This window comes from Podarcis pityusensis (genome assembly GCF_964106645.2).
Source record: "Podarcis pityusensis genome assembly, chromosome: 9".
Taxonomy (NCBI): domain Eukaryota; kingdom Metazoa; phylum Chordata; class Lepidosauria; order Squamata; family Lacertidae; genus Podarcis; species Podarcis pityusensis.
In genome coordinates this window covers 42,047,028-42,062,053 of record NC_138034.1, presented here as the reverse complement: position 1 = coordinate 42,062,053, position 15,026 = coordinate 42,047,028, and the positions used below count along the sequence as shown (strand labels likewise).

At 43.8% G+C, this 15,026-nt stretch overlaps 1 protein-coding gene across 2 annotated transcripts in view; it reads right to left on the bottom strand.

The window, feature by feature from the left end:
* MGAT4D (MGAT4 family member D) overlaps nucleotides 1-8,064 on the bottom strand; it is a 40,459-nt gene extending 32,395 nt beyond the window's left edge. Inside the window, exon 1 of one of the 2 annotated variants that reach the window (XM_081021990.1) lies at nucleotides 7,872-8,064. In XM_081021990.1, coding sequence (XP_080878116.1) covers nucleotides 7,872-7,962 — 91 coding nt within the window. In that variant the 5' untranslated portion in view covers nucleotides 7,963-8,064. Of the gene's footprint in view, nucleotides 1-7,396; nucleotides 7,440-7,871 lie in introns of those variants that run through there. The other variant, XM_081021991.1, reaches the window with a different exon arrangement.
* Between the last annotated feature and the right edge of the window lie 6,962 nt (nucleotides 8,065-15,026).

The window sequence follows — 15,026 nt, the reverse complement described above, 5'->3', positions numbered from 1 at the left end:
CAGGTCGTCTACCTTGAGTGTCATATTTGGGATTGTATTTTTCAGCCAGCGTACAATTAGGTCTGCTGGGCTGTTCTCCTCCACTTTTTCAGGAAAGTTGCGGGAGCGGATATTGCAGCGTCTACTATGGTCTTCATGGTCTGCCTGTTTGATTTTCATGGCTGTATTTTCCATTTCTATTATTTCCAGGTGGCTTTCCAGTTTAGCCAATTTATTATTGACACGTGTGTTCTCCTCTCGGTACTTCTCTATTATTCTTTCTTGTATTTGGTTCTTGTTTTCTAGAGTTTCCACTTTGGAAGTCATGTCACCGAATGCTTTCAATAGTTCTGTTAGTCTCATTTTCACTTCCTTCAGTTCTTGTTTTGTTGCTGGGTCGTTGTCATCTTGGGGGTGTGTGTTGTGTTCTTCGTGCTGTTTGCCATCTCCCTGGTTGTTGTCATCGCAGTCTTGTTGGTGTTTTTGGTTTCAAATCTGCTTGGCATCCTCTTGGAGCCGGGCGTGTTGTGGTTAGGAGTTGTTGTTGTGGTGGTGGTGTTCCTGGGTGTGGCTGAGCAGTTAAGCTGAACAAGCATTGTTGACTGGTGGCTTTTACAGAGTGTCTGGATTAGGCGGTGATTAGTGTCCCGTCTGGGCTGTGCTTTAAGGGCTTCTCTGGGGTTCCCGCAGTCTCCTCAGCAGTGTTGCCAGGGTGAGGTGGGGCAGTCGAGCAGTCAGATGAGTAAGCCAACAGACAGACGGTTCACGTAAAGGGGTTGGTAGGCAGCGGTATGAGAGATTGGTGGAGTGGGGTCAGAGGGAGAGTGTATGTTTGGGGGGTTATTTGTGGGTGCACCTGTGCGTACACGTCTGTGCACAGGTACTCACGAAAGGAGTATTGGGGTCCAGTCGAGGGTGGAGGGAGGGGTTAGGGGTTCGTAGTAAAGAATTAGGAATTTAAGGTTGGCAAGGATGTGTTCAGGAGCAGAACCCAACAAAGCAATGTAGATGTTGAAGGTGAAAAAGGAGGGGAGGGAAAGGGGGAGAAGCAGGGGAGGGGAGGGATGGAAGTCAGAGTAAAGTAAAGAAGGGAGAGAGGAAAGGAGGGAGGGAGATGAAAGAAAGGAAGAAAGAAAGAAGTAAAAGGGGGGAAGAGACAAAGAAAGATGAAAATGCTTGGTTGCAGTGGTGGTTCTAGTTATAGTATGAGGTAAAAGACCCCTGGGGAGGGGGGATTGCTAATGAAAGTGTGTGGGGAGGTATGTGTATGTAGATTTTAGGGTTAGGAGGGTAAGAGGGACTAGAAAAGCAGACTAAATCAAAGAGGGAAAGCAGGGGGGTGGGGAGGGGAGATGAGAGATCTGAAGATGTCGAAGTTGTGATGCCTGGCAGTAGTATTTGTATATCAAATGCCAAAGGTAAAAATAATGTAGAAATGAAAATATATAGAAAGCCCTCTTGAGAGGGGCAAATATAATAATGTGTGTGTGTGTGTGTGTGTGTGTGTGTTCGTGTATGTATGTGTTATTTTAAAGAGAAGGAGGGGGAAAAGGGGGAAGGAGGAAAGGAAAATAAAGGAAAAGAAAAAGGGAGGGGGGAAGGGTACTAGTGGCAATAGCACTGATATGGGGGGAATATTTTTATTTTATTTTATTTTAATTTTTAGAGGGGATGGTAATAGTTGCAGGACAATGGGGGGAAGGTAAGGCCCCCCCCTCAAAGACAGACGAACGAAGAAACTAAAGGGGGACTAAAAGGAAAGAGGAATAATAATGATAGTAATAATAAAAAAAGGAATTTTGTTTGGGGGAAAAGGTAATAATAATGATAAAAAATAGTAATTGAAAATAATGTTTCCTCCTTTTTTCAAAAAATAGAAATGAGGGTAGAGAATGGGATAAAAATAAAACAAATACAGAAAATAGGGAAAATATGTTAGAGAGGGGTAGATTGTCTGGTAAAAATAAAGTAAAAAATATTGAGAAGGAAGGAAAGGGGACAGCAGCAGCAACAACAACAACAAAAGCCCCCCCCCCTTTTTGGGAGGGGATGGAAAATGTGTTTTTAAGTAATATATGGATGTATTTTTAAAATGGTAGTAATAATAATTTAGTGAAAAGGCTGAAGACTTGGGGAAGGGGGAAAGGGAAAAAGGGGGGTTTAAAAGAGGGTTAAAATATATGAAAGGGTGGGAAGTTTTATGTTTTTTTTAAAAAATAGAGGATAGAGTTAATGATAATAATATAATATAAAAAGTTGATATATATGTTTAAAAAAATAGTAAAACACACACACAAAAAGGAAATAAAAAATTGAAAATTGAAAAAGGCAAGGTCTTTTCCCAGAGGGTTTCCCTTTGGGCTTCAGCCTGCTTCTGGTGCACTAGCTGTCCGGATGGATGGCTGGGCGTCCCTCTCCTCCTTTTCCTCGGCTCAGCAGCAGCGACAGAGGTTTGCACAGCCTTCCTCTTGCTTCCTCTGCCTGCTTTTTAGTCAATCCTTTTCTAACTAAATATCCTGTAATGATACCATATTAGAAGACTGCCTTTCTAGATAATCAGCTCTTCAACATGCAATTTCATTTTGTTTCCCCACTCTCAAATCACCCTATTCAGTTTCACATAAGACTCTTAAGAGTAGCTCAAGATTATGTTTGTAGAAGATCTACTTTCACAAGGAGAAAAGCCGTAATAAAACATGTATTGTGTTTTGTGAATGCCTCATGTAGCACCTGTCAATTATTACGGATTTATTTGGGAGACTAGTGAATTAGTTTAGTTTCCACACTGGCTCACTGCCATTCTATGGGGACAGATTCACCACTTGGAACATCAACCTAAACTTGACGTGAGGGAGGCTAGATAACAGACTGCTACCCAACGCTTTAGCTGTCTGTCTTGTTAGGCATTCTTGTGTACCACTTTTCAATACTACCCCAATTCTAAGGACATTTATGTGGAAGAAAAGCTAGTATGTTTGAATCTTATCAGTCCGATTTGCTTGTACGTCTACTTGGGACACACTGCAAACTGTGGTTTGAGTGGTATGTACAGATGGGGATTATATTTATTAAGAAGTCAGGAAGGCAAGCAGGAACAAAAAGCAACACAAAAAGAAAGAACATGCAGTCTTTTTGTCTCGTATTTGTTTAAAATGCCTATGTCAACTTGACCCAAAATGTCACATATAAGCTAGTTGGCTAGTGTTCCACAGTTAAGTATTTGTATTTATATCTCCATTTGTTCTGCCTTCTATCTGCCTGGCACCCTCCTACTTTTCAACTGAATTTCTGCTAGTTGTGTATGACAGAACTGCCTCTTGTTCATTATCTAAGGATTGGATGCCCCAATTTCTAAGAAATCCTACAATAATGGAACAGCTTTGCATTACACTGGGACCAGAGAGACGTCACCATTCTGTCACTGGAACAGCCACTATCTCCAACACATCCTTGGACTGGAAGGAAAGGGGAGGGGAACACACAACCAGAAAAACAAAATAAAAATGGTGCTGCAAGCCCTGCCAATGACAATCAAGCAGTGACTATGTCCACATACAGAGCATACTGCCCACATACAGAGGTACCCAATGAACACACAATGAAAACCAAGTACTGCTAGCACATGCATCCCTGCATTACCGCATAAATAACACACATGATAATGCCACAGTGCCTCTGCTCTACCAGTGCCATTGGCACAACCAGCCAAGACCCCACTACTGCAAGTCCCAGGAATCCCTACAGGCAACCTCCCTTAGGCTCCTGATAACCACTGTTTTATAAGCTCAAGGCGAGGAGAGCCTATACAGCATAATACACACATAGCTCGCTGGGCAGAGAGCCTGGAGAGATTGCATACAGAGCTCCTGAGATAAGGGTTCAAGACCCACCCTGGAAGAAAATACTCTTTTCAGAAGCAGTCAAGGGGAGCGACCAGGGCATGCAAGTGCAGCCACAGACACACTGAGAGCAGCAGCCATCAGTGCCCCACTTACAGGGCATAGGATTGGCAGGCAGGAGATATCCTTAGTCAACCCTGTGAAGGAACAGCAAGGAGCATCCTGGACCCTGCTTGTCATGGGATTAACACAGAACATGGTGTGGGATGGATCCTGTACTTGTGGGAGAGTGACCAGGAAACACAGGGAAAGAATAATGAGCAATTGTCAGCAGCTGGAACACACAGCCCTTGAACCTAGATGCACAGTGGATGTTTGTGAGGCAGTGAGAGAGATGGTGGATTGGTGCCACCTGGGTGCTCTGCCAGTGTCTCCTTCCTGTGGAGGGAGACACTGTAGTGATTATTTATGTACTTCCTTTTTTATGGTTGTAGTGAAACACTGTTTGTAACAGCTCTTTAATTTGCTCCATGCATCCAAGCTGTGATATTGCAAGGCGGAAGCACTCATGTTTAGCCAGCAGTGGCAGTGGGTGCAATGGAGAGCCTGGCTTTTGGCAGCAGAGAACTTACCTACATGAGCCTACATGGGCAAAGAGTGCTTCCCCTGTGTGATGAAGACAAAGCTCCCCACTTCTGGGTTGGAAAGAGTATTAAGGCAAAATAGTTTAGTCTAGACACAGATTCCCAGCTTTCACTGTTAAAACAACTGGGATGGGGGGAGTTTTTAGCATTTGTAGAACCTAAGGTACAAGGCAAAATGTACAGGCACTATTTTCCTCGTGTGAAAGTAACTAGCCCGATGCCACCTTTCAGTGATTTAGTCCCCCCCCCCCAAAAAAATTAAAAAGTCTGCAGGTTGGTATGGAATTTTGTATTGGATGTTTGTGTCTTGATTCCCAAGGTGAAGTATCAATTAAGGTTATAGCAGAGAAATGTTAGCAATATGCTTTAATATATATATATATATATGACTGAATGTCCTAGAGTCACAAGTACAGTACCACAAGATTAGTCAATTTAAATCTCAGGGGCAAGAAATATATCGACTTTCACTTTGCAGTTAAGCCAAGAATGTTAAAATCAAATAGAACTCTTTATTTCTCATTTACATAGAGTAGTTTCTACGCAAATGCAATTCTGGTTCTAAACGCAGCATAAGGGGTCTTTATAGTATAGTGTATTTTAAAATGGGGTTTCAGAGTTTTTAGGGGTTTTTGAATGTTTTATGTAGTTTTTCAATTTCATTGTTCTGCATGGGACAATGACAATAAAGATATCGTATATCGTATAGGACATAACATATTAGAACCTAGCAATGATCTCATGAATCATGCTCACATGCTTGGTCACTACTGATATTCTCCAAATTTATCTATTTAACTAAATTAAAAGCAGCATAACATAAGAAAACATGCATACAATGGCTTGGATCCTAAGATAAGTTAACTTTAGAAAGTTCATGGAAATAACGTTTCCCACCCCTTCCCTCCCCAGTGGCCACCTATGCCTCTGAAAAGCCTCTCCAGACAGTGGGGGCCCGCCTGAGCAATGTGGAATGGAGGCAGGGGAAGCTTCCTTCCATGAACTAACTTAACTTACTTACCATTGAATCCAAGCCATACTATATATATCATTTTCTTTCCTCCTTCCTTCTTTCCTTCCTTCCACACCCTCAACTTTCACCTGGTAGCGACCATTCCAGGAGGCTTCCTCAGTGGGAGAGATGGGAAACCTGGCTCATTCCATCAGCTCTGGTGAAGGACCAGCTCTATCAGGTATCTCCTGTCCCTGAACCATTTTCATTCCAGCTGATCATTATAAGAACTATTTAACTTTAAGAACTGGCCCCCAAGTTTGCTTTTCTGCCTCTTTCCTCCCCATCCTCTTTTCCGTTTGTGTTCTGTCTCCTAGATTGTAAGCCTGCAGACACCATCTTGTTTTAATTGATAACATGCAAGCTGCTCTGAGAGCCTTTTTGGCTGAAGAGTGGGGTACAAGTGCTTGTTGCTGGCATCCATCCATCTGTCTCAAGGGACAATGGAGTGCACATCTGGGGTGAAGGCAAACTGCTGTGTTAGCAGCACCCAAGTGACCTCCTTGGGGCACAAGCCTGGGCAGTGTGTATGGAGATCCTGAGCTGCCCAGATGACAAGACAGCAATATCAAAAGCAATTACAATGTGAAAAACTGAAGTCTCTGAAAGTCTTTGGAAGTCCTTTAGTTTGTTAGTTTTGATGTTTTGAATTAGTCCATAAAGTTTTTCACATTGTAATTGTTTCTGGCCATCGTGTTGCTTTTGATATTGCTGACTCATATTTTGCATCACGGGGGTTTGTTTGTTTACCCATGGTCCATAAGGAGGCATAAAAGGCACCATCCAACTGTCTGAGGGACTCCACTGCAGATTTGTGTAGGGCTTACTTCTTAGGCTTTTTTCTTCTCCCAAAGATATCCCACAAGACAGCAGAGGTTTAGGATAAGAGATGGGCTACCTCCCCAGAATGATGAGCCCCATCTGCCCCTCACTTCCCTCTACAGCATGTGCAAAAACTGCCTTCTTCTACTTAACCATTGGACCCACTATTGGTCTTGTGCTCTCAATCCTTTACAGTCTGTCTTCACATGCAGGAGAAGTCTTTAACTCACCAAGGGTTTGAGACCCATCAGCTACCCTCACCTGGTTTAGCCCACCAGTCAAAGCCATTTCCTGGTGTGCGGATACTGTTGCATTTTGACAGCTTCTAGGAGCCACAGGTGAGAGCTGAGTGCAGGGTGGGCATCAAAGGTGGACAAAGTACCCCAGAAGGAGCATGACATGTCCCTCACCAGAGGTACTACCTCTTCCCTAACACCCCATACACCCCAAGGTACAAGTGGAATAACTAAATAATTCCACTGAAGTTCATCTGGTCTATGGGGTCACGAAGAGTCGGACACGACTAAACGACTAAACAACAAAATTACTATTATTTTACCACCAAGTGGCAGTGGCACAGATACGAGAAGCAAATATCCTCAAATCCCACAAGCACTCTAATTTTAAAATATTTCTATAGAAGAGCCAATTTGAGTGATTATTCTGGGCATCAACCATCACTGTGCATGTAGTCAATGCAATGTCTCAACAATTAGTAATTAGCAGGAAAAGCTATTTGGCACATCACTGTTCAGCCCCATTAGGGTGGCTTCAGTGGCATGCTAGTCATTTTTGTGTCTGCGATACATTTATTATTCTGGGCCACTACAACTTTCTGAATTTAGGTAAGGAGTAAAAAACACACCCACACATTCATAGCTGTCAACGTTTCCCTTTTTTTAAAGGGAAACCCCCTTATTCCGAATAGGATTCCTCGCAAGAGAAGGGAAAAGTTGACAGCTATGCACATTGCATCAAGTGTGATTAGTGACTGACACGCATTTAAACAGCTGCGTTGTTGTCACAGCATTCAACGAGCGGGTTGTCCGCACAGGGTGTTTAGCTGAAGACATCAATTCAGGACATCAAAACTCACAAACCATGCAGCAAAGTTATGCAGCTCTTCATGCTAATCTTACTTCTTCCATACTGCAGAGGAAAATCGCTGGGACCCCGCAGATGGCACAACCCACAAAAGGAGTTCAGGACCAATAAGATTCAAACGCCGTCCAGGCGAGCGCCCGGAGCCCGGAGAGCAGCGCCCGGCCGATCAGAGCCAACCGGGACCTGGGCTGCTGCTGGCGACGAGCGCAGGTGGCGGTTAGCGGGAGTTGGGAGCCGTGGCCCGGAGGCTGCGGAGCGCGCGGTCCCGCGGGGAGCCTCCAGGTGCGCCTCCTCAGCCCCTTTCCCTGGGAGAAGCGAGGCGCAGCAGTGCCGCCCGTCTCCTCCGAAGGGGGCCCTCTTCCCGCTTCTCTTTCCCGCCAACCAGCCAAGCCCTCCTCCTCCTGCCCCGGGCCGGGCCGGGGCGCGCGCCAGCAGCAGACTTTCCTCCGCCCGCCTTTTCCCGCTTCTCACCTCCGCTCCCGCTGCGGGCGGCGTACCAGGCGAAGGAGAAGAGCGCGCTGAGGCACACAAACGTCAAGGCGCTGGTCAGACGGAGCCTCATTTCTCGGCCCCCTGGCGAGGCTGCCCGAGGTCCTCAGCGGCGGTGGCGCCTCGAAGCGCTGCTCTGCCCGTCGCCTCACCGCCTTTGTTTGGCTTCGTGCAGCTGCGTGTGTGTGTGTGTGTGTGTGTGTGTGTGTGTGTGTGGTGTGTGTTTGCTCCCCTCACGCCTCGTTGCCCCTCTGGGAAGAGTTATTATCTGCCGAAAGGCGCCTGGCCAAGTTCACAGGTGCGGGGATCGGATTCCGCGCTTATCTCTCTCAGCCTCGGCTGCTGCTCCAGTAACGCGGGTCCAGCTCCTCCTCAGCTCTTCCTCGCGCTTGCAGGAACTCGTGGCGCAAGGCATCGACCATCTCTCTCTCACCCAAGAGCGACTGAAATGTTTCTGGCGCTTCCCCGGAGGGATTCGCTGGAGCCGCGAGCCCAATCAGGGAAGAGTCGTCGCCGCCGCCGCCGCCGCCGCCGCCCCTCCCTCCCGCTATAATGTATAAGTCAGCAACCTGTGCAACCTGCTTCGCTTTCTCGGAAACATTTGAATTGCAGACCCTGTGGGCAAGTGGCCAAAGCGAGAGGTTGGAGAGGGATAGGTTTGGCGTCTGGATTTTAAAAGGCAGCGATACCCGCCCTCATTCTTAGGTGCAGTCGTGAGAACTTCGGCACATTTCTGTTCGAACGCGCGGAGTATTGTGACGTAGCAATTCCAGGGGTTTGCATGTTGAACCGGGCAACTGAAACTTGCCTCCAAAACTGCTGCAGCTCAAGTTATGGCACTTCTTTGGCCCAGTAAAGCATACCTTCTTGCGTCAGTGTTGTTATTTTTTTTTAAACGACTCTTTACAAGTATGAATGGAAAAGCATCCCTTGTTCACTGATGCAACTTTTTCAGATATCTGTACTGCTGTTTGAATGTGGTTTCTATATCTTAAGTATTTTCAATATTGCTTTATGAAAATTGAGCAAGACCTTCTTCACGGCAAGGTCAAGGTACAGAAGCCATAGAGAAATTAAAATCAGCATTGTAACCTTTCAGTCTCGGTGAAGGACCTAGAATTCTGCAAAGCCGAAAGAAGCAGAGTGCTCTATTTGTTTGATGAAATGAGCATTTTGAGGTTTAAAAGTCAATATTCTTTTTCTTTGATTTTCACATAAGTTCTCACTGTGTCAATTGCACTTGCAGATTCTTTTTAATCATTCATTCCAGTTCTAGCCAAAACGTGTAGTGTTTCAAATTTATCCTAAATACAAACATTAATTGCATTTCCATCTTGAAAGTTCAATATGCTCTCAGGCTGACACATTGGCAAGTCTCCAGGGAAAGTTGTAGAGCAGCAACTAAAAATGCTTATGTGTTCTTCCCGCATGGTGGCAGGAATGCAATAAATAAATGCACCATTCTTAGACAACTGAGATTGTGACAGGATACAGAGGAGGAAACTGTTTCCTTGATATTTTAGATTCTGGTGAAAGTATCTTCTGCAAAGGGTACTCTGTAGCAGGAGCACTTTTAAGCTATACATTAAGCTACTTAACTTTCATCAGTGTGACCTTCCTTTATTTAGCAGTTTACAAGGACAGTTTTACTGCCCCTCTTAATAGTCATTATAAATCATAAATGATTATTATTTGTTCATGGTACCCATGAGTGTACTAGAGTCTGTAATGAGCAACATAAATAGATAGTCTGCCCTATAGAGCTTGCAGTGTGATTTCTGGAATAAAAAAACCCACTGAAAGTGAAGAGAGAATGGGAACAAAGGAATTCTAAACAGTTACCGTATTTGATGCCTCTGGCATATATAGTAAGACCCATCTCTTTATTATTAGCACATAATTATCATTGTAGCCAATTAAGTATGTAAGCTGTGCATTATTCACATTATAGAACATTATTGTAAGGTGTGGTTCAGTTTTGTAAATTAACTACACAACTGCATATTGTACAATAAGTCTTTTTTCTGAATAACTAAATCAAAGTGATTCAGTTTTCAAATTTTAGGCAGGCTCCTGAAGTAAAGGCAATGGTAATACTTGACAAAAGACAAGTATATTAAAGTATATCCTATATATGTTGTGCCTATTTCTTTCAGATGAATGAGTGCAAGGCAACATCTAAGTATAGATAAAAAATTTCACTGATCCATGAAAAATCAGACTGGTATTGGACCCCAGAGCTGTGTATTTGAATGTACATTTTACTATGTACATTTAGTTGCCAAGGATCACAAGCAAGTATGATGCAAATAGATGTCATTATCCTTGTAGAATAATCCGTGTAGAAGGCATGGTCAAAGGTCAGGATGAAATATTGATTAGTATAAGTGAAGTTCTCTGAAACCACTGACACCAGCTTATTTAGATTTAGAGTAGCTAGTTTCAATACCAAAAATAAAGGCTCATTGCAAATTGATTCTGCATTATCCTAAAGTATATTCATTTGAAAACAAATGTAAACAGATTAAAGCAGTTGTGGCAATGTGGGTTGTATCCACATCTGCCAAATGCCATTGTCGGTATGTGTACATCAGGGTCAGCAAACTTTTTCAGCACTGTCCCTCAGACCTTGTGGGGGGGGTGGACTATATTTTTTTTGGGGGGGGAATGAACGAATTCCTATGCCCCACAAATAATCCAGAGATGCATTTTAAATAAAAGGACACATTCTACTCATGTAAAAACATGCTGATTCCCGGACTATCTGCAGGCCAGATTTAGAAGGCGATTGGGCCAGATCCGGCCCCCAGGCCTTAGTTCGCCTACCCATGGTACACACAATCATAACTTCCTTCTTTATTCACTGGAGCACGTGCAGGGGAAAAAAGGTGTGGATAACCTAGGGACAGCCTGTCCCATTTTGTCATGAGGCAAAACGGGAAGGTGCCACCTGCCCCCTGTGGCTGCCCCTCCACTGAAGCTTTGCTTATTGAGGTTGTGCGGCTTTGGCTTCCTGGTTCTGGTGAGATCTTGTGAGAGGTCTGCGATATTTTGGCAGAACCTGGAAGCTGCAGCCACTTCTCCTATGACAGTGGCACTGTGCAAGACACCTTAATTAAAGAGACTCTCACAGTCAAGAGGAATGTATTTGATACTTGAATACGCCTCTTGTGGGAAAGCCACTGATTGCAGCCAGGCACAGATATGGAGGGTGATGTAAGCCTGCCATAGCTTTTGAGTTACTGTCCACCATGTAGTGGGAAATGTGGATTTGCTGCTTAACCAATCAACAGACTTTGTGATGGAAAACTTGTGGCAGCTCTCTCTTGTCATCCAGCAGGTGATGAAGAAGGAAAAAAACTTTCCCCCAAAAGGAAATGCTACCTGTACCACGAAGAAAGCAGGAATTTACACTACTGATAGTGTGAAAGGCAGCAGGAGAGGGGTCATCAGTACCAATGATGGTAGTGGAGGCGAACTGGGTGGAAATACAGGACTAGTGTACACACAATAGTAGATAGCATGATGAGTAGCATAAGTATCAAAATGAATGTGGTGTCCAACATAGATGACAATCTTTTTCTTGCAACAGCAGTTGGTTCTAATATTAGAAGCTGGTGAATAGACAGAAAGCAGAGACACCACAAATGGCAATGAATCAATCAGAAATTATGCCATTGTCATAGAAGCAGGATGTTGACCCAACTCAATGTGCCCAACATTAGGCAATCTGTCTCATCGTTTAGTGTGCTGAACATACTTGTTTAAGTTTCTACAACAAATAATAACAATGACATAAAATATAATAATATACAATTAAAACACACATAATTCAAAGCAATTCCATTTATAAGCAGTACCAAACAGCCAAGAGGGAGGGGGGAAAGATAGTCTCCAAAGGGTTTGTGAGAACAAATGGGTTTTCACCAGCCAAGAAAAAGCCATTAATGTTGTCACCATTTGTGCTTCCAAAGGGAAGGAGTTCCATAAATAAGTAAGAATGCAGACTGGAAACATCTAAAGTATCCATCAGGTTCTGCCTAATAAGAACGGATGAGAAAACATTCTCTCACTTGGTGATTCCATTGCCTATGTGATGTTTGCTCCAAACTTTGTTATATTTAGGGAAGCTTTTAATGTTTGACAGACTATTGTATTTTAATATTTTGTTGGAAGCCGCCCCGAGTGGCTGGGGAAACCCAGCCAGATGGGCAGGGTATAAATAATAAAATATTTTATTATTATTACTATTATTACTATTACTATTATTATTATTATTATTATTATTACTTTTGATTGCTGAATGCTTCTCCACCTATGATTCCCCCCCCTCCTGATTTCCTGGAGATAAAATGAGGTTGTTCTCCCTCTGTTCTTTGCCATTCACCTTCCTATTCACCTTCTTATATTAGAAAAGGTGTGTGACAAGCATCCCACCTTGCATGGTTGTTGGAGAGATTCCTCATTTAACAACATTGCATCAGGGTATGGATAATGACCAGAATAACTTCTATAAACTCACAGCTGGCTTACCAGCCAAAACTATGTCAATAATACAATCCTATGCATGTATTTTTGGATGCATGTCTTCACTGGCCTGGTTCACACATAACACTAAGCCATGGTTTATTCTCCAAAATTCAAACTGTTCTCAAGGCTTGACTGATCATGCTAATGCTTTCAACTCTGCCTGGCAACAGTCTCTTTTCTTACCCCTGAAATTATGTACAGAAAGTGCTTTCCAGCTTTGACTCATTGTGTGCTGCAAGGGTAAAGGAGTTTTAAAGATCCTGTGGGAAAACAATTAATTGGGGGAGACTGCAGGAAATGCAGATGCGAGCTTTGGTGGGGTGGGGTGGGAATCACAGTTCTGAGAAAAATGTGGAAAAGAAAACAAACAGTTTGTGAAAAGTGGAGATGGAGGGGAGACAGGAAAGACTGCTTCTATTCAGCATGGTCTAACTTCCAGTGTAGCACAGTGCACACAAGGAGTTAATGCTCTTTCTGTATGGTTTCTCCTTTAATAGGGGGCAGTGCAGGAAAGAGGGATCATGACTGGCTTGGTAGTTGTTAGTGATCAATAGCAAGCAGGCTGTTGAAGTGGGACATACTGTATGGTGAAGCATTATTGCCAGTGCAAGGACTCCATTGTGTGAAGGTACCGTACTTTGCTCAAACCTCCACCATAGTTTAAAACCACAATTTCCCTCTCAGTTATCTCATTTCTGCCTTACTCAAACACCAACTGCTATTTTAAACTACCACTTTTTGCATCAGTGCCGCTCCTTCCTCATTCCCATACCATGGCTGCTGCTGTTATGCAAACCTGCCTTCACTTTTGCTCTCCTATCTTGCCCTGACTTCATGCAAATCCAGGATTGTGATGCAGCACTACAATCCTCCAATGGGGGCTACATGATTATAACCTTCCATTTTTATGTATATAGGAAAATATGATGTGTAAGTATATATTACAAGTGATAGTCTCCAACTGAAGTAAGCTAAGCTGTATTAGAACACAGCCAACTACCCGAACCCTGCCCTAGCACTGGAACCAATGTCAAATTCAGCTATTAACCAGCAAAAGTTCACTTGAAAACCAATCACATGGTTATCAATAAGACTGTATCTGACTCAGGATGCTCACCTATGTGAACTGCGACATCTCTCTTTACACAAATGTCAGAAAACCACAAAAAACAAACCTTTATAGACACCCTAAAATGCACTGCTGTAGCCTATGAACTCAGAAACAATAGTACAAAGGATTACAATCCTACCTGGAAATAAGTACCACTAACTTGGAAGTTAGTGGCCTTTGCTTTCAAGTAATAGAGCTAAAATCTATTATAGCAGCCACCAAGCATCTACAGCAACAAATGTTTTATGCAAGATAGAGCAGTGCATGGGTTAATGTTATTTCATCATCTTGTTTTTTATTTTAGAAAGGGACTACTGTATAACTGTATTTCAGGCCGAGACCACAGTGCTGTTGGTACAGCGACAGGTACCTTACATGGAAAAGGTCCAGCTGCACTCCCCGGCATTTTCAGCGTATTAAAAAAGAGAGAGGATATTATAGCAGGAGATGGGGAAAGACCTCTGCCTGAGACCCATCTGCAGTCGTTACAGACCACACTGGGCTCGTCTTGAACAGACAGGCAGCTATGGATATTTTGTTGTGGAAAGTCCTGGGATTCCGATTGGTTGAAGGGCGGCGCGTAAATCAGTTAAAATAACACGGAACATAAACCAAGTAGGACGTGTCGCCGGAAGCGGTGCCTGGCGCCCGAGACCCAACCTGCACCATCTCCTTTTTCCTCCTCTCCCTTCGGCCTGTACAAACCTTGCGAACACCTGAACGAAGGAGAAGCCGCGACGGAGCTACCTAGTGGCCACAAGACGCAAAGCCGGCAGGAGACGCCTCCGCTTCTCCTCTGCGCCCGCGAGCTCCAGCCGGCGGCCTCGTTTCCCCCTATTTCGAACCCAACTTAATTGATGGTTATTATGGGATAATACATTATTCATAAGAATTGGCCAATGTGTCTCATTTCCGTGCTCGTTTACTGGCACTAATTAAATTATAGATATATATATATATATATCTTAACCGGCTTGTATTATAATAATAATGATGATGACTGTGTTCCATTTGCTTTCCTAAAGTCCTAGTAAAATTATTTATTATTAATTGAGGACCGGCAAGTGTGTACGTGAGTCTTTTCTGGCTCCTTTCGGGGCACGCGCAGCGACGTTGTGTCTCTCAATTATTTTCCTTGTTTCACGTTAACCCCACCGCTTTCAAAAAATAAAATCTTCAGAACCCCACGGCCCAATTTTCATTTGGCATCATTTTTATACTTCTTTATTGCCAAAACAAACCCCTCCCCCCCCAAGCGGTTTCTCCTCAGAAGAAAGCAAGCCGCTTCCTTCCCTGTCCCAGCCTTCCCTCAGGAGCCTTCACGCTTTATAGGATGCCTGAGGAAGGGTCAGCAAGCGACTGCGCCGCCCGCCCGCTCACTCTCCGGAACCCTTTTTAAGGCTTAGAAACCAGCCGCCGCCCAACCATACCTGTCAACTGTTCCCCTTTTTAAAGGGAAATTCCCTTATTCCGAATAGGATTCCTCGCAAGAAAAG